Below are 24638 nucleotides of genomic sequence, written 5' to 3'. Positions count from 1 at the left end.
CCTTTTTCTTTCCCTACAAGATACATTGTGGGGATTTTTTTTTTAAGAGAGCTGAGTCTCATGAGTGCTGTCCTCAAGTTCAGTTTCCTGGTTGAAAATCTGCATACGGTAATGTAATATTCTTCTCCAGGAAAGATTTTTTTATGGCATATGTAAATGAAATAAGACCAGCCCCTGGTGGTATTGACAGGATGCTGAGAAGGAAGCCGAGTGTGTATTAACGTGCTTGCAGCTTAGGTCATTCTCACCGAACCCTGCAGCTCTGTGAGGTTCAGCTGCTTGCTGGCGATGACTTCTCATTCTTTCAGTGACCCTTTCTAAAATGCTGTTTCATTAATGAGAAATATTTTTTTTACAGACATCTCTTCCCTAAACTGTAGATGATACTGGATTGGAGGTGTAATTGTTCTGTTTATACAGGCATAATTAAAGAAATGTGAGCAGGAATCCAGCCAATGTCTGGTGTAAACATTACAATGGAAATAATCACTTTCTTTTGTGATCATTCAATTCTGTGGATCAAACTGACTTCTCCATATTTTAATTCCTTTGTGACTAGTGTGGTTTCCTTTACTCAGACTTTCAAGAAACTTTGCTTTCTATCAATTTCTTTGTTTTAAAAGTCAGGAGTTTTAATGGGAATAGGATGAGATTTCAGTAGACAGCAAACATAACTGGAACATGCATGTGCTGAAGCACTTTCCAGGCTTGCTGTGGCGTTAGATGTATTGCCCTTTTAAAAAGTTGTCTTTTGTGCTAACAACTTGGTTTAAATAAACTTTGTAGTTCTCTTTCCAGAACAGGAGAAAAATGATCCTCGACAAAACTGATCCTCGACATTTTATGTTGTACTTGATGAAATGTGGTGTTAGTTTGTAGATTTCTTCCAGAACTCATCAAGCTTCCTTATTTCACAGCTGGAAGCTTCCTTGGGATTTTGGTGCACTGAGAAGAGTATTTATTTCCAGTAATCAGGAAGCAGTAAGCTTTTTGTCTGCTTTCCACAGTGCTGTGTTGAAAGCAAAGCTTCTCACAGGTTCTTTTCTCTTTTAACAAATATGCATAGCAGAAGAAAAAATATCCTGCAGTGGAGTAATTGGTTGTTTCCACCATGTATTCTTTTTTAGAAATAGAAAAGGTAATGAAGCTGAGGTAATAAATTTGGTAATAAAGCTGAGGAACTTCTGTTAAGCAAAACAGTAGCAAGGGACACAAATATGAAATTTTATGTAGCAGGAAAATCTAGTTTTTCTGATGTAAATTTTGTTGTACCAGGTGTAGATTGAAGAGCCCTTTGACATCTATTCAGATGGAGCAATGACCATTCAAACCAATGTAGCTACACTCACCTCGAAATCTTTCAGTTCTGTAGTAGTGCCCAACATTTTGTTATAGAATACTTCCAGAACAGTTTATAATGAGACACTTGCAGGCCACATGTCGTGAGTATCCTCTGCCTTGTACCAAAACTGCTGCCCTCTCCTTCTCCTCTCTGTGAGTGGTGACTCTTACCCCTCATCTGATCAGGTGAAACCACGCATTTGAGCTACACAGTGTATTTGCTGTTAGCATTCACTTCAAGGAAGAATAAAGATATTATCTGGGATAATTGGTAAAATACTGTTTTAATGTTTTTGCTGATTTTAAGATTGCTTTTATGTTAAAGGATAACTCAAGAATGGTTAAGGAGAAATATTTGGTCTCGTTTTGCATGTACATGATGTCTGACTGAGTCCTTGCAGGGGAAAATCTTGGTGTAATTAGATCTTTGTTATCTTCTCCTGTGAGAGCTCCTTGGGATTTAGCTCTCTGTCCCTTTGTGTTTCCTGTTTACTTTGCCTTCTGGAAGTGTGTTAGCTGAAATAGGTATTTAAAACAACTGCCACCCAAGAAGCAAAGGATCAAAAGTATCAGTAAATATCTAAGTACGTGGAAGAAGAATTTAATGCTCCTTGTTAGCTGTCTGAAGTTTCAGGAGTAGTGATAGCTGTGCTTTATTATTTTTCTCTTATGATTTTCATTTCTCAAGAGGGTTCCCTTAGTACTAATGGCAAAAGTCTGTTAAAGGCTGTGTATTCTTTTTAAAATGTTCCATTCCTGTTGCATGACCACCTTGTCTCTCACTGTTGAATTAAAGCACTGCCTGTGGTATACATGCAGTGAAATGGAATTAGATATTTTCATTTTCTTTGTAGTTGATTATTCAATTAGAATTAGTTGTCTTGGGATATTTTTGTTAACATCTGTATTATACTGTCATAAGATCGGATTCTTAAAAGTTGCTGCAGCCTTCAAGTGTCTTCTTTACAACTGAGGAGTTGCTTAAGCCTAGAACAGAGCAGTAGCAAAAGGGACCCTGCAACACAGAAGTTTCATAACTGACCTACTCTCTGCCAGATATGGAAGAGGCAAAATATGAGGTAAGGGGATGATAGATCAAGCAAACAAATTTAGAAATTTTGTGAAAAGACTTGGTTTTTTCTATTGTGAACTCCCCTTGTCTGAGGAAAACATAGACAATGAGAGTACTAGAAGACACCATGTTCAAAAATACTGCAACTTTTCAAAATTCCTTATAAGTTCTTCTGTATTTTTTCAAGTTGCTATATGCTTTTTGCCTAGGAGAAAAACATGTAGAAAACTAGCTTTATCACTGTCAGGATTTCAATTCAAATTGGTAAGGGGTCATGACAGTGCATTATGTTTCACTCACAAACTGCTATCCAGTCCACTGCAGTTCTACAATTCACTGCACAAATTGCTGTCCAGTTCATTGCAGTTCTAGAAGTAGAAGGTGAGCTTTTCCAAGAGGCTTTTAATAGGCTAACACCAAACTCAATGGATGACATTGCACTACAGCTGTTGTTTAACAAGTGGTAAATTCTTATAGAAACTTATATTTGCTGTAGTTGTCAGCTAATGATCTTAAGCCTGCTTTACTATGCGAATGTCAGTGTTGGACCAGACCAAATTTAATCCAGTTCTTGGTTTTAAACAGTGACTAGTAGTGTCTGCCTTGGGAATGTGTGTATAATTAGTGAATGAAACCTCTGTTGCCAGCAGCTGTATCTGCATCTTGTTTTAACAATCCTTCAGTGATCTTTTTTCATTCATAAATTTTAAATCTCTTTCTCTGAATGTGTTTAAATTCTAATCTCAATTAGAGATTAGTCTGTAATCTCACCCTGGACAGAGGGTGTTATGTACAGTGTAGAGGAAGTATTTTCCTTTTAATTCTCCCTGGTAATTTCATTGGATGCCACCAAGTTCTTGCGTTTGAAGAAGTTAAGAATAATCATACTTTGACTGCTTTTCTTCCTCCTCTTCCTCTCCAATGAATATGGCTTCAGTATATCAGCTTTTAGTTGACTTTTTCAGACAGAGGGTCCTTGTTTGGAAGGATTTTCACAATTTTGTTCTTCCCTGCCTCCCTTTCTTTTCTTTGTTTGTTGGTTAGGGGTTTTGGTTTTTATCTTTCTTTTTTTACTTTTGGTTCATTTTATCTGATTGAGAGAAGGGGGCTGTCACTAAAGAGTAGGACACACAGTGGATTTATACGTTTGCATAATGGAGAGTTTTTTCAGTTCTATTTTGTGAATTTATAAAATTGCCTTTATAGACTTAGGTGAGCAATTTCCTTATAAAGAGCAGAGATTTCTAGATCCAGAAATATGATTCATTCCAAAGCCTGCATAACAACTGAAGTGCTGAAGGCCTGTAAACATATGGCTTCTAGCTGGTCCCCTCCAAGGTGAGACCAGGACTGAGATTAATGAGTAGCTGTTACTCCTGAATTTGTCTGAGATGCGTGAAATAGGCCTCCACATGTGTAAATGCTTTTAAGGAATGGCTTTGCTGTGCATACTGAAGGCACCACATGAAGCCAGCTTAAGCTAAGTGTCCTCTTCAGACTGTGAGATTTAAAAACGACAGCCCTTCTCCCCTTCTCCTGCCTGCCTGAAATCAGGTTTAGGTAAGGTATGCTGTTCATCTCCCATTGTGCCACTTGAAGAAGACAGAACAGTGGATCTTGATTTCTAAATCCTATTCCCATTGTTGTGTATATCAGTAATCCAGAGAGAAAAATGTCTTCCTCTCCTCTAGCTTTATGCCTGTCCCCTGAAGTAGATTTAGTAATCTCTCTGCACCTAAAGAAACAATTCATTTATCCTTTTGTGTTTTGTTTATCTGGGACATGGTCAGTTAAATATAACCAGAGTTTTGTTTTCCTAGCACTTGAACAACTTCCAATTAGAGCATACGCATCAGGGAAGGAAAAAAAAGAGAGATTGTGCTGAACCCTGGAAGGGGTAAAACATAACACATTTCAGCCAGGTTTTGTACTGCTTCTGGCACACTTGAAAGAGTCATACACCATTGGTTTGGGTTTGTGTGTCTTAGTGTTCTTCTGTGAACACTACAGCAGCTGAGTAGAGAAACATAGTGTTAGAACTAGTGGTGGAAAGTGGAAAGTGTCTTCCCTAAAGTAATGCCAGAGAAGTTTGTCACTGGAATCTCTCCAGTGAAAGGATGTTGAAAGAAAGGTGAGTCAGTGAAATGGAAGAAAGAAGAAGGAATTTTAAGTAGCATAAAACGGGAAGTGGGAGGTCATGTTTGTTTTCTCTAATTATGATTTCAGGAGAATAACTGACTGCAAAATTAGTCAATTATCTTGTGTTTATTGTAAACTCCTATGCTTTTTCTGAAGACACTAGAAGTGCTTTTGCTTCATAAATCAAGTTAAATCAAAGAGCTTTCATTATATTACAGAGCTCTATAAATTGATGTCACAAGTTGAGAAAAACACTTTTATCTCCAAGCACTTAAGAACACTGCCACTTTCAGAACCATGCAAGACATTAGTAGCTGTCTTGTTCAGCTCCTTTCAGCTTTCATGCTGACACATACCATATTGAAGACATGGGTTGTTTGTATAATACTTGGTTTGATCTTTTTTCGTGGTACTTTGAGTACTGTTGAATCATACAGAGGAAGTTATTGCTCTGTTGGGCATTAGCATACGTTCAGATATTTCTGCATTAAGAGCTGTTCACAGAGGAAAAGGCTTTTATGTCAAAAGGAGAGTAAACAGTATGACTGCCACTGCTTTGAGCTGTGCTGTTACTTCTGACCCGCATGTATTTGAAAGCGAGCCTGTTTGTACTAGCAGTTATTCCAGTTTTGGACCACATCGTGAAAGGGTCCCTCTTCTCCCCCCTCTAAATGAATTTTCAATTCATTTAATCTTTAGCAACTGCATGAATGCTACAGATGGGGAAAGGACTCTCAGTTGCTCTTGTGATGGTTTGCTTCATTCATTGATTAGCATGCACAACTGAGTTGATTTCTTTATCTCCTGCTGCACAATCTACTGGGAATAATAATGCTAAGACAGTTGGTAATGCTGAATATTCATAATTTGTGCATGACATGGGGATGTGACTTCCCTTGGAAACTTTTTCACATGAACTTACTGGGAAAACCCAGTTCTACAGAGGACTGACTAATCGTCTGGACCTTTTTCAAGACTCATTAAATTCCATGAAGGATTAGTTTTTTGACTGGGTTTGTAGTGATTACTGTCAGCTACTAAATTGAGTAAAGAGCCACTTAAAATGCATCTGTGCCTCTTCTAATGTCTCACTTAATGCTGTTTTTAAATGTCACAGATAAGTAGTGAAGCAGAGGAAGGGATAGAAATTAATAAAATTGTGTCTGAGATATAAAAGACTGGGAAATCTTATTGTAGAACTTAGCATTGACTATGATAATTATGGCCCAATGTAATTTAAAAAGGTTTTGTTCTTCTTGAACCCTTGGTATTTTGGTCAGCCTTACTTGTAAACATATGAGACATTGCATTTAGGAAGATTCCAACTCAAATATATATATGCTTAAGTTTTGTAGAAAAATAAGGCTAACAGTTTTCACTTCTCCTACTTATTCATGCTAATTTTTCTTAAATTGCAAGAATTAGATCTAGTTCTCATTTTCCTTTATCTAGCAAAGATAAGGGAAAGAAACTAGAAATGTCTGTTACTACAAGGTCTTTCTTTGAGAAGTAGGTTATGATCAGATATCATGAACTTATGAGATTAAGATGTTAATTTTTGCTCAGTTTGGAAACAGTAATGTGAAGAGTGCTAAAAATGTCAGTGCTTGAGAGCTGACCATCTTGGAAATAATCTTTACCATGTGGAACTTCTTGCTGGACCAGAGCAGTTTCTGTTGAGTCTACACCAGCTGTCTAGCTTTCTCAAGAGATATGTTTATTTCTTCTGATGGATTGGTTTTTATGCCAGATGCTTTGGGTTTTTTTAAACTGAATAGTCTATGGCATAAAAATAACCAAGAAATTTTGTAGTGCCTACCCAAAGAGCTCTTAGCTTAAAAGTTGCCAAGTCTATTGTATGCACAGCTAAAACACAGAAATTTCAAGTTAAAGAACTTATGCACAAAGTTATTTATATTACTTCAATACCAGTGGGTTATTCAGGCAAGAGAAGGGAGTGATGTGATGGTGCTGATGGATGAGGAAAGGGCAAGGCTTGAAGGAGAAGACTCTTTACCCTGGGAAGATGCTCCAAGAGCATGGGGCGATGACTACATGCAGGGAAGGAGATGAGGTCACGTCTCTACTGCAGTGCCCAGTTATAGTGTGTCTCACTGGAGACCTTCAGCACACAAAGTACATGTGTGTTAAGGCAGCCTGTTTGGAACCCAGGCCTCACTGTGTGACAGAATCACATGGGAGCCCTCTTCAGGAACTGTTCTTGTCTTTTATAGGGAAGAGCCTCTATTGTCACTAAACTGAGATTTCAGGTGTAGGTCTAGCTCTTTTCAATCTGTGGCATTGGCCCATGTTTCATTGTTTGATGTGACAGGAAACTCTTGAGATAACTCTGGATTATACATTAGTACAATGTTGTTGTTGAACAGAAGCACTAGCCCAGGTGACATGACCTCCTCTTACATGTTGTGTATTTAGACCTCAGACCATCTTTGTCATTTTCTGCTGGACTCTTTACTGTCCTACAGATTTTACCTCACCAGTGCTGAGGAGAAGACTGATAATAACTTGTGTCTGTCCTTATCACACTTGTGTCCTGGTTCACTTCTAGTGCATGGTGGGCCTTGATCACACTAAAGTTGTTTTTCTGGCTCACGCAGAGCCCAATGCCCACCATAACCAGATCATGGGCTGACCATTTTCAAGCCTGCATTAGTACATGGAGTTAATCTTTTCCAAGACATGGAGCTTAGCCCTTCTCTGTTTGAAATCTGTGAGGCTTGTTAGCTCAGTCCCTGATTTTCTGAATGTTCCTTTCAGTAAAAGTCCTTTGATTCCTTGTAATCCAGTCTCCCTAGTTCAGCACCATCTTCAGATCTGTTGAGGGTATCCCTTTCGTCAGCATCTGTGTTACTGATGAAGTTGAGCAGGATGGAACCTCATGGTACTTCTGACCATTGCCACTTTGACACTCAATGTTTGTTCTTACCCTGTGAACTTTATCCTAGATGAGGTATGATGTATTAGTTATGTCTCTAATATGTTTAAATTGTTGGGTCCTCAGGCTAATTGCTCTGCCCTGCACCAACATGTTGGATTGTTATGTTTGGGGTGTTATTTTTACTGAACAAGGTGAACATGAATAAAATCTGTACACCTAGAAATTAAATGGCAGGGCATCTACAGTATTATTATGCCCAAGTGCATATAGAGAATAAGCAGATTTTCTGTTCTATGTAAATTATTTGTCTTATTTTTACGTTCAGAAAATTTAGGAATTTACTTTTTTTGGCATTCAGTTTGTTTTTACAGGTTTTTTTAATCCAAATTATTAACTTTGATTTTTAAGTCACAGTCAAGTATGAGTTTAAAGGTAATTAGTAATTTGTGATCTTGATGGTTTTCCATTATGCTCATGGGAGAGTTGCTCATATAATCTCTCTATATCTTCATAAAATGAGTGTTTTGAACACTTTCATGTTAGATTAGAGTAGCTGTGACCTCCTGGAATTTTGTGGTTTTGATTATACCTTGAACATCACTGCCAGCAAACTCCTGGCAAGGCTACTCTGACCCTGTTTGGAGAAATGGGGAATTGATGTGTAGAAAATGTAATCACTTAAAAAATCCTAGTTTAAGAAAAGGTAGTGCCCTGAAGGTGTGTGCCAGTAGCCCAGCAAGACAGCAAAGCCTCTTTGGCTGTGCCAAGCAAACTCTTACTGTGGATTTTCATATACAGCTGTCATTACCAATTCATTGGCACATCTGATTTTAGGAGACTTGAGATCAGCCCCTTGTGTATTGCCCCCATCCATCCCCTCTTCTGTCCAGGCTCTCAGGCACAGTTTGTTTAAAGGTATTATGCACGTGCCTTCTATCCTGCAGTGTAGACCAGCTTGTCGAAGGCATTCATTATATGTCTGCTGGGTCTGTTGAATTTGAGCACTTTTCGCATTGTCACATCTGTGTTCCACTTCTGCAGTGTATCTTGAGATCTTGCTTTCCAGTTGCCAAGTCATATTTGAACATGAGGCTCTTTTTTTACCTCCATAGCTGTTTGGCTGTAGGATTTTTCAGTGTGTTGTATTTGAAAATTAATTGCTGTTACCTGAATTTTGCCAGTATGTGAAACATAAAACCTTATCAACTTCTGATATATCCTGAAGAGATTTTAGTGAACTTTGGCTTCCAAATCTTCCAGAGCTTTAAACTAGATGATAAAACAAAATGTACTGTGTAAATTGACCGTTGACTGCATGCTGCTACAAAAGCCATATTATTAAGTCATGTGTGCATGCATAGGCTTAAAGCTGTTCTCTAGACAGAAGTTACTGTAAGCTGACCTGCTTTTCATGGCTGGATTTAAAAAAGAAAGCATCAGCTTAGCTGTACTGATATGCTCTGGTACACATAGAGAGTATCCTATCTAACTCACAAAAGCTGCTTTTCTGTTTCCTTTCGAGCCCGTCAGTTTTTCAGCATGGGCAACTCATCATTTTTTCTCCCAGGTTTTTTGTTTTTAATCTTGCTTAAGTCATGAAGAGCATCAGTGAGTAAAGTTCAACTTCAAGCAATTCCTTTTTTGTCTCAGGTTTTATGGTATCTTTTAAAGGAGATGTTTCATGTGGTCTGGCTTATTTAGCTCTTCGATTTGTAGCTGAGGCTATGGGTGACCTAGATGTTACATTAGCAATAAATAATAAGGTAGCTCTGTCTGATACTTTAGATGTCATTGATGCTTGTGGCTTGGATGTGGTCAAATTCAGTATTGCTGTGGCACTAATGGTCTGAAGAAGCCCAGTGCTTAGAAATCATTGTAGCAGTGGGAGAACAACTCTCTTCTAAGGCTGATATGGTAAAGAAGTGCATATGGAAGAAATGTGCTCTCCTCAGGACCCAGTAATGTGCTGCTACTTCACACTGCCTATCCGTTGCCCAACAGTTCACCTTAAAAGACCACAAGTTAATAGGAAATGGCTCATTATAATGCCTGCTGAAATGTTTCAAAGCTGGTTTTCTGTCCAGGGAAGAACATTGTCCTTCAGTCAATGTCCTTCTGCCAGCTTTCAGGAGAAAGTTGACATAAATGCACCACTTTTCTCTATGCTCTTTCAAAGATCCTTGTATATGATTATTCCTGTGTATATCTTTATTCCCTTAAGTAAAAATAGTGGTGGAAGGCATGATTCCTCTTGGCAGCTTAGTAATAATTAAGCCTGTCCTGTGATAGGCTGACATGTATTTACCAAACTGCATCATTTGGTGTTCTTTCTGTAAAGATGAAAATGTTTGACAATCTGAAGACCTGGCTCCTAGTTCTGTATTCTTAGCCTAACACAGGAAGCAAAATTGTTGGCCTAGTTTCTTATATTAAGCAAAACATTTGTGCTTTTTTAAACTGTTTGTACTCCATGGAGCACAGTCCTGTGTTAAGCTCTGTCTGTACTGGTATGGGTGATCCTGTGGTTAGGAATATGGATAAGGAACTAAAAGTCATATGTGTAAAAGAAGAGCAGTTGAGACACATTCAGGAAATCAAAGCTGCAATTTCTTTCATTAATTTTTTGTTGAAACTCTTGAAGATCCCTTTCAGTAACTGCAAGGTAGCCAGCTTGGAGATTTCAAGACACATAATTCCGAGGTCAACACAAGTTTGGGAAGAGGGAATTGAGTTTTGTGAGGCCTTTCCTTGTATGTTAAGCATTTCAGGCTGTGTATGTATACACTGTTAATAAGAGCTCTAAGGAGCAGGTATTGACACTGGACTCTGTGTGTTCATCCTGGGCTGTTGAAGTATTCCCTGACTGCACCAAAATGCCTGCAGAAGCTTCTGAGGACAGCCTGCTCAGGCAGTATGGCAGAGCTGAGACTGGACTAGGTTGGCCTCCTCTTGCCCAGCAGTTGCCCCCACCATTACAGCAAGGGGTGTGCTCATGCCTCCTGGGACAGCCTGTGATGCATGGCTTGGGTGTCACGTGCTCTTCTCTGCAGCAGAGTCCTCATCCCTGGAAGGTGCTTGGCAGTCATGGGTGCAGGGACCAATATGTGTTGTGTTCACTCTGCCATCTGTTCTTCTGTTTTGCTCTTACAGAAGCAGCTGCTACATATCAGTGCTGTTTTTACAAACCACAGGACACTTCGGTGTCCTAAACAAGATCTGTGTATATATTGAACCATGTGTTTGAGGCTAACAGATTGCCCCAGAATGTGGCTGTGTTAGTGGTTGTAAATTTGGTAATAAGAGCTTAGAGTATAGGTTGTGGATGAAGACTATAAAAATCACCTCCTTGCCCTGGATGCTGTATTTTAATGCTGTGATTTAACCATAGGGTTAGTAAATAAATGACCTTGCTATGAAAAGAGTGAGGAGGGGAAGGAAGAAAAATAAAGGAATAATATTTTAAAACAGTGTTGCTTGTATTTAGTCTGAGGTTAGAGGTTAATGTCAAGTTCCTTTCTTTCAGGTTGTGTTTGGGAGTAGTGAGAATGCTATGAATGTTTTACTGTAAGTTAATGCCTAACCTGTCTTTGTACAGAGCACAGATTTAATAGTTGACCAAGAGTGAGCCAATCCTAGTCAGACTTTCAGCGGTCAATGGTGTTCCTATGTAAAAGTGGTCTAACTTTTTTTTTTTTTGTGTAAATGCCCAGCTCCAGATTGTGTCTGTCTTGTCTGTTCCAAGAGCATATAATTCAGAGATGCTAGGCTTTTGAACTATAACATGTAGTTGAAAGTTGATCATTTAAATGCATTTTTATAGTAAATTCCAGGAAACATTTCACAGAGAGGGAGAAAAATCATGCAGAGTTACTAGAATTCAGAAGGAAGAAAAAAAATTGTCAGTGTTTGTAGAGCTACTGAAATAGCAAACTCACTCAAATCTACTGGCTACATATCCCTTCATCTTCCTTCCATGTCAGTGTTTGTAGTTTGTTTCTTACATATTTGATCCTGAAAGCAGCAGTAGTTTACAACAGTGATGGTGTCCAAAGCTGCTGTATTTTATATTTCTGAGCTGTAGTTGAGTGGAGGAGCACAGCACCCATCAGGCAAGGAGAGGAGGTTACCAGGAGATGCAGGTCATTGTCTTCTCACAGGTGGCAAGTGAGAAGACATGAGAAAGTGGCCTTGAGTTGCACAAGGAAGTTTAGATTGGACATTAGGAAAAAAAAAAATCACTGAAACTGTGGTCAGGCAATGGAAGAGGCTGCCCAGGGAAGTGGTTGAGTTACCATCCCTGGAGGTATTTAGAAGATGTGTAGATGTGGCAGTTGGGGACATGGTTTAGTGGTGGACTTGGCAGTGTTGGGCTAATGGTTGGACTTGATGATCTTGGATGTCTTTTCCAACTTCAATGATTCTATGATTCCTTGATGGCCATGTATGTGGTGTGACTGATGCTCTCACAGTATTGCTGCTTTGTTTCTAGAGGTGGGTGCTCACCCTGGCTCTTCCAATTAATCTTTTGGCTTCACCACAGGCAAAGGCTCACTAAATGGGCTGATGTGCTTATTAATTGGCATAGTGTCAATCATCGCTTAATTTCATCATGTGTTGGAAAATTTTGTAAACAGCTCTGCTATGTGAAATACACGGCTGCTGGCTCTGTGTTCATGTCCTCAAGGTTATAAAAGGACTAATCTGTATGTTTTGCAGACTGAAATTTTATTGCTCTGTCGTTAGAAAAAGAATGGTTTCTGTGTTGCATGAGAACTGCTCAGGCTGATTAGCATGGAAATGAATTTATGTGCCTTAATCAGCTTGGGGTGAGGGAAGCTCAAAATTAATTTCATATATTGGCTTCATTTTAAAAACATATAGCTGCTACCACTAGTGACCATTATAGTTTAAAATGCAAAATAGTCTTTCATTCACCACGGTGTTTATGCCAACTCATCACTTTTCAAATAATTTGTTTTCCAAACTAGATTTTCTGTATTTAATCTTTGCCCCATAAAGCAGACTGGGGGAAGGGCAATCAAGACAGAAACATGCAGGGAGGGATATCAAAGAGGAAGAAGATGCTGACTTGAAACTTAACCCTGTATTCCCTGGAACATTGTGTTTATGTTACACTGCTTAATATCTCGAATCCAACTCATAAAGAGATTATTTCCTAGCCCTTGTCCTCTGAAGATCATTTCAGTGGCAGCTGTGAAAGGCAAATGAGTTATTGAAATATGAAATGCAAGTGAGAAATTCTCTAGTGAAACATATGTTACAAAAAACCACCCCATATAATTAGCAAAACCTTTTTTTTCCCTTTTTTTTTTTAATGGTAAAAAGATACTAAAATAATTTGTGTTTTTCCTGTTCAGAAGACTGTGTGATTCAGGGCCTTTATAACTACAAAGAGAGCTTTACATTAAGAAGGCATATCAAATCTATCTAGAGTGATGCAGAAGGAACTGCTTTGGTAACCATTAAATTTTAAAAACTGCCCCATGTCTTGTGAGCATGTAGAAGTGCACATGTATTTTGACTTAGAGCCCTGCTGGACATCAAAAATACCCTTCTCTGGATAACCTGAAATTTAGAGGTAATATATGTTGCTCAGAAAGTCAAGTGTGCGTCTGGCACACCAGTGAGACTGAAAAACTAAAGGAAGATTTTTTTTTTTGGTATTTATTGTAAGATGAAATGAGACTCCTGATGATAGGTGAAATAGGATGTTAAACTCTTTAAAATTAAAAAACCAGACTTTAACCAGTCTGATAAATTTGGATGAGTGAAGCAGTTTGAAGGGGACTGTCTGCTCAGGAAAAAACTTAGGTATGGACAAGTGAGACTGCAAATGCAGTGACAAAGGATGATGAAGCTGAGATTTTTCTTACAGAAACCAGTAGAGGTTTGGTAATGCTTCTGGTTGCCTGTTCAAAAGGGGTGGGACTACAGAACAGTATTAGCAAGAGTTGGGAGCAGAGTCAAGAAGTGAGGATTTTAGAAGAAGGGAAGGTGTGCCAGTCTGTTCAGCATGTCAGGAGGGAAGCAGGCAGTCTACCTTACCAGAAAACAGGAGAGCAAAAGCCTGTGCACTTGATTAATTTAAAGGTATTTAGACCTGCTGTAATGTAAAAGAAGGGCTTCATCCTGTGAAATTTTATGACTTTTTCATGTGAACCACTAATGTGTAGCTCCCTTTACCTTGATTGAAAGAAAGCAGCAGTTTTGAGAGGAGATGAACTACAACCTTAAAAGTACATGTCTAAAGCCAGATGAATTGCACTCCAGAAATGCCTGTTTCTCTCTGACTATAAAAGGAGTGTGGTGTGATTAGTGCAGATAGAGATGTCTCCATTGAAGACATTTGTATGTAGTTGGATGAATTGGATTAATTCCTTTGGTGCTTTCTCAGAACATTAAATTATCCCATCAGTTCACTCAGTGCTGACTCCAAAAACATAAGTACTGCACCACAGCCAGTCCTATGAATGTTGTCAGCAGGGGAAGGTAGTTCAGAGAAATTGCGAAATGTAAAGCATTCAGTGCAAAGCACATTTTGAGTCAACATGATGAGTGTTTTACTTCACTTTTATAAAAGAAAGTAAGATTATCCAAGATATCTCAGGGCATCATGGCTGCAACTTAGGCCTAATCCTTGTTTGGGTGACACGTGCTTGAAATCTGGAGGCTCGTATGTGTCAGGAGAAAATCAACTGCATAATTAAGAACTCCTGAACACGATGTAATTGTAATGTTCCTTCTTTTCCGAGCATTACTTTTAGTGGTGTGTTAATTTATCTTGCTTTTTTTCTGGGAACCAATGCATACACTTTTGACAATGTTATTCATAGCTCTCAGCTTTATGGGCTCTCTCATCTGCCTTCTCTGCAGATGAGGTCACTGAGTTTTTTGAACTACTAGTGTATTTTATGATAGAACAGGGTAAAATCATGTTCACTGCAGTAAAGGTAAACTCTTAAGGGCCTTTTGTGTTGCATTAACAAGGCATTTCAAGGAAGTAGGATATCAATTTCATGTTTCATGTTAAAGACATTAATGTCTTTGTGTTTATGCCTGTTATGGCATGGAAGCAGAAAAAGGCAATGCTTGAAACAGCTTCCTTCCTTGCCTTACTCTTTTCGCAAATGAACATTAAAAAAACTAAAAGCATGGGTTAGAGTGTCTTCAGAGTATTTTGTATCAAATTGAGAGTGTGGAAAGTATACAACCTTCAAGAGAAATGCTCTAGTCTCCTTGTTTTTGTGGAAGGGACCCACAAAAAAAATCCCCAGAAAACCCAACACATGTGGCAGAACACAGGAGATGGCTGACAATAGGTATCAAACTGTGCCTTGCACAGGTGTGGAAGAGCTTGTGGGACTGCCTCTCTTCATGGCCTTGTAAGATGGTCTGGATATAAACCGATCTCTTAAAAATTACCTAATCTCTTTTTTGAAGCATCTGCAGTGATGCAGCTGTATTTTAAGGGCCTTGTGTGAGATTTATTATTTACAGTTGCCAGCAGTTGCTGTCATACATCTGTAACTGTAATAAATGTAGGTATGCATAGGGACAGAATTAAGAAAACTGTTTATCACTTCCTACTGACAGGATCTTATGGAGTGTAGTTGACTGGTGTGACACAGGGATGCTTGTGCTGATTTTGTCCTTCCTATTGTATTTGTGACTGCATCCATCTTGATATATTAGTTGGACTCTGGGAATAAGAGGGAGAGCCTTGTAGATTGCACAAAGTGTGTGGTAAAGGAATTGATTGTTTTAAATCAGCTGAAGTACATTAAAAATTTAAGTTCCGTTGCATTGCTTTGCTTGGTTAAAATTGATGGTTTCCTGTTTCTACTTTTGAGGTTTTAAAAAAGTTTGGTACCAAAATGAGTTTCTAAATAAAATGTTCGATATTGATTTTAAAGTACCACCGCTTCACAATATCACTGTTGGTTTTTTGGGGTTTTTTTTGGTAGTGGTTGGCTTTTGTGTGGGTTTTTTGGTCAAACTTTTCACCAAATTATGACAGAATTTGTTAATTGCTCTGGTTGGCCCATAAGTGTTTCTGATGAAAAAATTTGAACTGAAAGATCTTTCATCTTTCTTAAAATCTCTTAAAAAAATGAAGTTAGCCTGAACAAACCTCCCAGTGAAATGATGTGTGAAATTGTAGAATATCTCAAGTTTGAAAGGGCCTGTAAATCCATCTCCCTGCTCCTTGCACCTAAGATCATATAAGTAGAACTCTCCTGAACAGACAAAACATATCAGGTAAGAATTTTGCTTGTAAAAGTGTATTCAGGCTAAAGAAGCAAATGCAAGCTAAATATTTAAAGCCATCGAGACCTGATCTGCAGAAGTCAGTGGGAAACCACTGATATCCTCATTGGAAACCATCTGTGCTACTGCTCTTTGCTGTGCCCTGTGCTACTTTTTCATGAGCCTCCTCAAAGTTCAAGAGGAACCTTAAAGTATTTACTGATAAAACAATGCAGTATGTTGTTAGCTGAAAAATACTCACCCCCTGCTTCTTTCCACTGTTTCTTTATGAATTTAAGTAACCTCTAGATAATTAGGTCTGTAATAATTTGTGCCCTATCTTGTTTCTACCCATCCCATTAGAGAGGAAGCAACATGGTATGATGGCAGCAGTCATCTTCTTCAGGGTGTAAAGCCCTTCCTGTCCTAATCTGTTAAAGATACTGATAAAGACTAAGCAAGTTTGAGACTGACAAGAACCTTCTGTTTTCAATATTAGCTTTTGTTTTCTCGAGAGCAAGGATATCAGAAGGAAGTCCCAGAGGTGGGCAAGGAGCAGCTCTGCTGCATGACTGCCACTTAACTTCATGTATCCCTGCCATCATCCATGGACACTGTATTGCACAGCCGGGTGCTGAATGATAGGCACTTGATAAAGGTGAAGTCTTGACCTCAGGCTCTCTTGTAGCCCGTGTAGGCTAAGTTCAGATTGTCAGGGGAAGAGTTTGAGCAAGAATCTGAAGACTTGATCTTGTCAGATTGTAGCCATTGCTACAGTTGTGGTACTTGAAACCTGACTTCTTTTTTTCCTCAAGTATGTGTAAAGGAGCGAATCAATCTGTGGTCAAAGACATTTTTGAGCAGAGGCAATAAAAATAAATTCTGTATAAATGAAAATATTTTAGTGAACTCTTGAGTGGCACTCAAAGAACCTTTATAAGAAGTACTGATGTCTGATTAGGGAATGAATACAAGAGTAAGCAGAAGATTTTGATGCAACTGATGCTTTATTCATATCTTAATTCTTATTTGGATGTATATCCAGGTAAGGCTTACATCCTGATACTGTTGCAGTGAGCTCTGCAGTGAAAGCCAGGCTCTTCCATCAAATGATGCATACCAATTCTGTCACTACAGATTTTTTTTTTCAAAGAAGTTAGTTTTTTCCTTGTGCTTTTTCCTTTGAACTCATGCATTTATCCATAATCTTTGTGAACTTTGTGCCATACCTGGGGGAGCTGCAGTTTAATAGTATCCTGTGCTATAATCTTCATTTCTTCCTGTAGGCAGCTTATCAAATGTGCAGAATTGTACCAAAGCTCTGATCATCTGGCTAAGGGGATTAATGTCACCTAATGCAGTGTGTTGGTACCAGACAGATTACAAGGAGCAAAAGAGGTTTGGAGGCTGAGTCAGTGACTTGGAGGAGGAGAGGTGTAAAACCCCTCAGGAAATCAGTAATCATCTCAATTTGCAGCTTTTGTAGCTAATGTACTGTGTGCAACAAAATATGTTCTCTGGAGTTGTGGGCTGTACTTGCTGTTCAAGTGTCAGAGAGGATACTTGTTATAGAGCATGTTATCTTGTCTTAGATTTCATCTTCTTAAACCAAGTCCATAAATACTTGTGGTGTTTAAAATGCATGTGTAGCATCTCTGGTAGTTTGTTGAACCTTAGTAAGCATATGGGGATGTTAAACATTAACAGGGTGCTACATAACTGTGGATATAATTAACTTCATTTGGTCAAGACAGTAAAAGCATACTCTATGTACATTATGTAGCTGATAAATGCTCTTTTATGGAGACATTCCTTTGACTTGCCAAATAATGGGTCACTAATCTGAAGCCACATCTACACTGTAGGCACAGAAGTGAACACAGGCTGCATTAGCTTGCTCGACATGTCCCAGCTTAACTGCACTAGAACAAGCTTGAGCATCTCTGCCACATTCTGGTCATGTATGAAGTGTCTGTAGACAAGCTGCTAGTTTAAACTACAGAGTCAGAGATGCTGTTCACATTTTGTCTTTTTAGCTTCCCCTGCTCTTTTAAGCATATTTGAAAACAGGGTGCTTCTTCAATATTTCTATTGCTATGTAACTGAAAAGTAATTGAACATAAGTTGAAAATCCAAGACAAGTGTATGTTTGGGAAGGCTGTTAGCAGATATGTGCCTTACTTTGCTGTAAAGAAATAATTGCAGGAGAGGACTGCCAAAAGTATATGGTCCTGTGTACTGGAGGTGCCCCTGGGGCTGGTAATGAGGGTCTGTGCACTTGTCAATCCAAACCCTCCACAGCTGGCCCCAAGTTCCTCTGGAGTTTCCATTTTATGGCTTGATGTCCCTTTGACTCCTTGCTCCCTGCTTTAGTATTTTATTATGTGAGTACTGGGGCAGACGGAGGACTGTGTGTGCATGTATGAGAGAAAAGTTAAAAATTGGTGTAGATGATACTTAGATCTGATTTATAATTAAAAACCAAGAGCTTTTGTGCTCCATAGGCAGTTGGTGTGTTGGGGTTTTGTGTTGGTAATTTAACTGGGTCTCTGCAGTGCCAAGTGGTGTTTTCACTGCCAGGTAGTGGAGTGCTTAATAGATCTATCCAATGGTATTAAGTAAATTTTATGGTTTTGTCAACTTTTTCCTGTGTTTGGCTTTTAGGAACAGGACAGCTGCTAGACTTCTCAGGTGGTTTAGTTTGCATATGAAGTTTGAGCTTAGCAAGTTTCTTTTATCGCAAATTATTCATCAAGTTATTTTAAGAGTGATTTACTAACAAAACACCTATTTAGGTATTTACTAAACAAAACCAAGACCATAAAGCATAATGGTGAACTCTGCCTTTTTTTTTTTTTTTTTTGATCAACAGTGATCCAGATGGATGTATTAAATGGCTATTTAAGTTGCTCTCACAGGATGTAAACTCTGAAAAAAAAGCCAAGTAAAAATCCTCGGTCTCTCCTATTCCCTAAGCACCCTATTCTCCTCCTATTTAAATAGTAAAGCTTTTAGCTATCAGTTACTTTTTTTTGAGTGATACGTGGCTGACTTGAGATGTGGAAAAGTTTTGTCTGAAGCTTTATTTAAGGAAATACAAAATAATTTGGAACTTTAACTAAAACTGATGGTGAAAGGAATTAGGGTTGTTTGTACAGATGGGGTTAGAATGGAAATATTTAATCTACATGTAGGTATTTCCAAAATACCTCATATGATTTGGTAACCTGATCTACCTTTTCCATGACAAAAGGGCACTTTGGGTGTCTTATCCAATTTAGAAACCTAGTCCTGAGTATTTTTCCAGTCTTGCCTGATTTAGACTAGATCAACTCTGAATTCCATGAATTTTTATTTACTTGGAACTGATATAAAATGAGAGAAGAATCAAGTTAAAGCAACTGCCAATAAATCTGATAAGGATATTCAGATATAATGGAGGCTGTCTTCCGTTTTGGAGTTGGAATTGAGTAACATCTTTGCTGAGGTCAGAGTTGCTTACATAAGACATATGCGACATCAGGAAGTGCCCTTGTGCTTTCTGATCTGACCTGCATAGTCTGAGATTGGAAAGATGGCGTGGAAAATGGGGAGGTCAGTTGGAGGAGGGAAGGGAATCATTAAGGTTGGGAAAGTCCTTCAGGATAAATCTAACTGACAAGTCCACCACTAAACTTCACTGCTGCGTCTACACGACTTTTAAATACCTCTGGGGATTGTGACACTTCCCTGGGCAGCCTGTTTCAATACTGGTCAACCCTTTGCCTTAATTTTTTCTTCGTATCCATTCTAAACCTCCCTTGGCACAACTTGAAGCCATTTCCTCTTGTTCTTGCCATCTTTTACCTGGGGCAAGACATCCCGCCTTTCAGTACCATCTCCTTTGTGTGATTGTAGAGGGTCATTAGCTATGTACCACTGCCTTTTTCTCTAGGCTGAACAATCAGAGCTCCTCCAGCTGCTCCTTATAAGAGTTGTGCTCCAGACCCTTCCCCAGCTCCATTGCCCTTCCCTGGACATGCCCCAGCACCTCACTTGTGTTTTCCTGAATTGAGGGTCTCAAAACTGAACTTGAGGTGTCGCCTCATCAGTACCAAGTACAGGAGGATGGTCACTGCCCTGCTCCTGCTGGCCACACCTGGCTGATCCAGGCCAGGATGCCATCGGCCTTCTGGGCCACCTGGGCACACTCTGGATCATGTTCAGCTGCTGTTGACCCGCACCCCCATGTCCTTTTCTGCCAGGCAGTTTCTCTGCCAGTAGTGCTGCCTGGAGTTGTTGTGACCTTAGTGCAGGATCCAGTGCTTGACCTTGCTGAACCTCATACAACTACCCTTGGTCCATCAATCCAGCCTGTTCAGAACCCTCTGCAGGGCCTTCCTGCCCTCCAGCTGTTCAATATTCTCACCCAACTTGGTGTTATCTGCAAACTGACTTAGGGTGTTCTCAATCCCCCTCATTGAGCTCATTGATAAAGATGTTAAACAGAAATAAAGTAAGCCTGCAGTATCTTTTGTAGACCATTCAAAGTGTCTCTGAATATATTTGTGGTCTTTCTCCTGGGTGGTGATGGCAGGAGGCAGGGAAGCCTGCACTGTTAGTCTATAAACTGTCATAGTTGAAGCGGAAACTCGCATTGATATTCCCAATATAACATCACCAGTGTTATGCCAGTTAGGAGGGACTGGGTAAGGAAGGTATAGCTTTGATAGCTTTCATATAGATTTGGTCTCTTTTGCATCAACTGTCAGCAATTAGGTAAATGTGAAACTATTTTTAAAGCTACTTTTTTCTTCTGAAATAGTTTGGCACGGGTTCTGAAGCTTAGTTGTTGAATAAAGGAACTTTCCAGCAACTGCCTTTGATTACTTCTAAATGTAGGTTACAGCTGTCCTTTTGGGAAAGGCACATAGCTCAGCATGTGAGAAACTGACACCTTTTTCTCTCCTTTTCAGAGTATCTCCTCTACAGAAGTCCGAAATAGTAGACATGGTCAAGAAACACGTCAATGCCATAACACTTGCCATTGGGGATGGTGCCAATGACGTAGGAATGATCCAGACAGCTCACGTTGGAGTGGGGATCAGTGGCAATGAGGGCATGCAGGCAACCAATTGCTCGGATTATGCCATTGCACAGGTCAGATGCAAGAATGAACAACTGCCATATCATCTTTGGGAAATGCACTGTGCAGCCATGTAGTGCTCGATCAGCTTCTTCTAAGCTAGAAGCATCTCTGATTGTTTCTTTTTCCAGGCAGCTGTCTAGCTGTCTGTATATTTTGGCAATATTTTGGGTATTTGTTATGATTTTGTATTCTTCAGGGCAAAGCCCCACCTCTCTTCAAAGTTTCAGTTTCCTCCTGACAACTGTGCAATATCTTGGTTCTTCAGTAATTAGGGGGAAACAATTTCTGTGATGCTTGTGTTAATATGCTTTTAACTAACTGACCTCTCTTGGTGTAAACTCTTCTCTTACTATGGGTAGGCTCTATAATCAGGTATGTGAGAATCTGGCTGTTTGGCAGCTCTTAATTTGAGGTGTCTCCTCGATCTTTATTTCCTCTTGCCCCCTGTGTTGCATCAAAGAACTGATCACAGTTCTAGAGAGCTGGTCAGCATTTTCATTTTACACGTGTTATTTTGAACATTATTTGGGGTGAGTGCTCCTAAACTAGTTCATCAAATTCAGAACTGATTACTGCAGCTAAAAAGAGGAGTTAAAAGCCATTTTTGTTTGTTCTGCTGAAGAAACCACAATTTAGAATCAGGATTTTGAAAGGAAAATAAGAAAGGAGGAAGATGCTTTAGTTGCTGAATATCCTATGAATACTGTTTACACCTGAGGTGCTCTATGTGTTTGAGACTATGCAGGGAAAAACCAGATCGAACTGACAGGAAGAGGAGACAATCCCTTGTGTCCTCAGTGACCAGAGCTTCAGCTAATGTTCTCTTCTGGCAGGGTATGGTCAGATTTGTTCTACCAAGTGACGTGAAATACTACCATCTTTTGATAGCTCCCAGTAGGAGGTGAGGTTTTGAAAAGGCAGGGATAATGCTGCTGTATGCACAGATAACTGTTTATTGTGGTAACCCTGCTGAGAAGCAAAGTGTCAGTCTTGTATTGCTGCTCTGTTGTGACCTCTGATGAAGACCACTGAAGAAGCTGAAGTTTCAGGTTTGAATAACTGAGACCTTTCACAAAATCTGTCTTGAGAATTTTAGGCAGTTTAACCAAGTTTTTCTGTCATGAGCAGTAGCATATTCCAAATATATAACAGTATAGGAACTGCCATAGTCATTGTCTCTGGTATCTCGTAACGAGTTTTACATTTTTAATTTCAGTGGATTATATGTAGCTTCTGCTGTGCAACTTAATGGAATACTCTCTACTTGGACTTCCTCAGATCAATTATTACTTCTGCTTTGGTAACTAAGCATAAGCAGCAAGAATTTTGTCTCTAGAATTGTCCCTACATACGTTATTTCTTTTTTGTCGCAGTAGTGCTAAATCTGGAGAAGTAATTCCACGTTCATGTGTTGCCTTTGCACTAAAAAAACCCCTGTATTTCAGTTTAGTGTTAGAACATGGAAGCTGCTCTTCATTTAAATTCCAGTCAGCAAGTTACTGACAATAACGATGAATCTTTTTCATTTAATATGAAATAAAAGCTGGTGACACCAGCACAGAATTGCAGCATTCAAAAATTAGTGAAACACTGTGGAACTGGGTTTTTTTTGTGATTGTGTAGAAGAATTTGTACTGATTAAATCAGAAAACATATAAAAAAATCCCTGTTGTAGAGGAGACTAATACTGTGTGGTAGTATGTGCTTAAAAAAAAAAAGTAAATTAGTGTTCAAAAGAAAAACTTGATCTCCATGGAGTGTATTTCTTTCAGCAAAGACACATAACTCCCACTAAAACATTACTGTATGTGCATGCCTTGAAGGCAGAGTATGTTCTTATTGAGTAATTTAAGACGATCACTGTAATGTAGCATCTCATGTTCAAATGCTATTTCAAATGCACTGCTGCCAGAAGTAGGCACTTAGAGAAGAGAGTCTCTATATAGGCTCATTTGAGATTCCAGGGAGAATCAAAGCATAAACCAAACAAAAATAAAAAGCCAACTTATGTCTGACTCCACTTGAAATAGCTTCCACAGGTGCAAGGAGCATCTGTTTGAATCATCCTTTTCCCTTGAAATGATATTGCACCAGTGACCTCTGTTTAGAGAATTCCCAAATCAAATGACCTAGCTTGTTAGAGAGACAGTAGTAGACTTTAATAACTTTTGTTCTCAGTAAATAGCTTTATCATCTTAATCCAGAGAACATCTGGTGTCTAGGGGCTGTTTCCTTTTCTTAATTAAGCTTCTTTCTTCAACAAATGTTCTTGTTTTAGTTTTCTTCTATGGAAAAATTAGCTAGTTTTGTGGATGCCTTTCACGGTCTTAAAACCCCCAACATGCCATCACGTCATCCTTTAGTCAAGACAGATTCTAGAAGATAATCTCTGTATAAAAGAAGTTATGCTAGGGTTGATACAGAGATGACTGAAAAAACTCACACAGTGTTTCACAGGTAGGCTGGCCAGATGGTCATAATGTTTACTGCTGATTTAAAATGCTGTAAATACAGGAGCAGCCAAACAAGGACCATGTCTTGGTAGAGCCCCTGTCTGTACTGCTCTGTGCCAGTAGCTGTGCATTTGCACAATATCAGCATTCTTTAGGCTCTGAGTATCTTCCTTGCTGTGCTCTGTAGTGCACTCATTTTCATGAGAGCACAGACAAGAGCAATTAATGGTAGGATTTTTTGTTGCCTTGAGCTTTCAAGAAGACCACATCCAAGATGGTCACTTGCTAGATTCAGCAGGGAGAGTTTCTCAGGCTGTTTCTGACTATTCTCCACAGGAGCTTTGGGATGGCTTGTAGGGATATTGTGGCAAGTTTCCCATCACCTTGGTGGTGTTTTCTTAGTGATTTTGATGAGGAAAGTTGTAGCTCTCCTGCAAATTAACTGGAGGCATTTAGGGGTCTAACAGGTCAGCTACTCCCTTGGGAGTGTCCCAGTTACAGCTCTAGCTCAAGTTAAGCAGAGAACAGTGAAGCCTGGTTCTCTTTTGTTTTCTCTCCTTCTCTCCTGGCATATCCTAACAAATCTGAGTTGCTGATGCATGGGAGAGAGGCTGTCCTTACAGGATTTGTGGTTCAATGATTTCATTGCTGGAAAGCACGGGAGCAGAGCTGCCTCACAACAGCCCTAACTCATTACAGTAGCTTTCAATTTCAGATAAATTTTGGTTAAAATAAATGATCTGGAATCTAAATTTAGAAGTCAGGGTTTTCCTGTCAAGTCACTTTGTGGAAAAGGAAGCAAAGCAAATAATTACCTTAATGTCCAAGATCCCTTCAGGTACATACATGTAAACAGTAAACACAGTTATCCCTTTGAGCTGTGGGCAAAAGAGGAATGCTGCAGGTCATAAAAAGGTTCGCTAACAAAGCCAAGACAAGAAAATTATGCATCTCCCAGTCTGGATTACAACACTGACTCCATAAAAGTCCATTTTCAAAAGTTCAGAATTTGAGCTCCATCTGGGGTTCAAGCTAGCATTAAAAGGTATGCAATTATATAAGATTAGTTTACTTACCCTTTTTGGCAAATGCACCTTGCTTTATACAATATTTTATATAGCACACAATCACATGCATTTTGGGGGCAGAAAATGTTAATGTAAGTATCTATTCTCTATAAATGCATCTGTTTTTCCACTTTCGTTCCCCTCTTGTGTATTTTGTATCAGCTCAAGACAGTTTTGTTTATTAGACTGTCCATTTTACAGAGGGAAAGGAGATTCTGAACCTTGTAAGCCTTCAAACATTGATTTTACCATCAGAATGGTAATAACAATT

The 24638-nt window shown here is 39.1% G+C and overlaps 1 protein-coding gene across 1 annotated transcript in view; it reads left to right on the top strand.

Annotated features, from left to right (window-relative positions):
- The window catches only part of ATP8A2 (ATPase phospholipid transporting 8A2), a 308974-nt gene that overhangs the window by 146181 nt on the left and 138155 nt on the right, over positions 1-24638 (top strand). The window contains exon 26 of the mRNA XM_054271506.1: positions 20675-20858. Coding sequence (XP_054127481.1) covers positions 20675-20858 — 184 coding nt within the window. The remainder of the gene's footprint in view (positions 1-20674; positions 20859-24638) is intronic.

Source organism: Melozone crissalis, unplaced genomic scaffold (assembly GCF_028551555.1).
Source record: "Melozone crissalis strain CALT ecotype California unplaced genomic scaffold, PUWL_Pcris_2 ptg000013l_1, whole genome shotgun sequence".
In the NCBI taxonomy this organism is placed as follows: domain Eukaryota; kingdom Metazoa; phylum Chordata; class Aves; order Passeriformes; family Passerellidae; genus Melozone; species Melozone crissalis.
The sequence above is the reverse complement of the archived record's forward strand: the minus strand, read 5'-3'. Positions and strand labels throughout refer to the sequence as shown.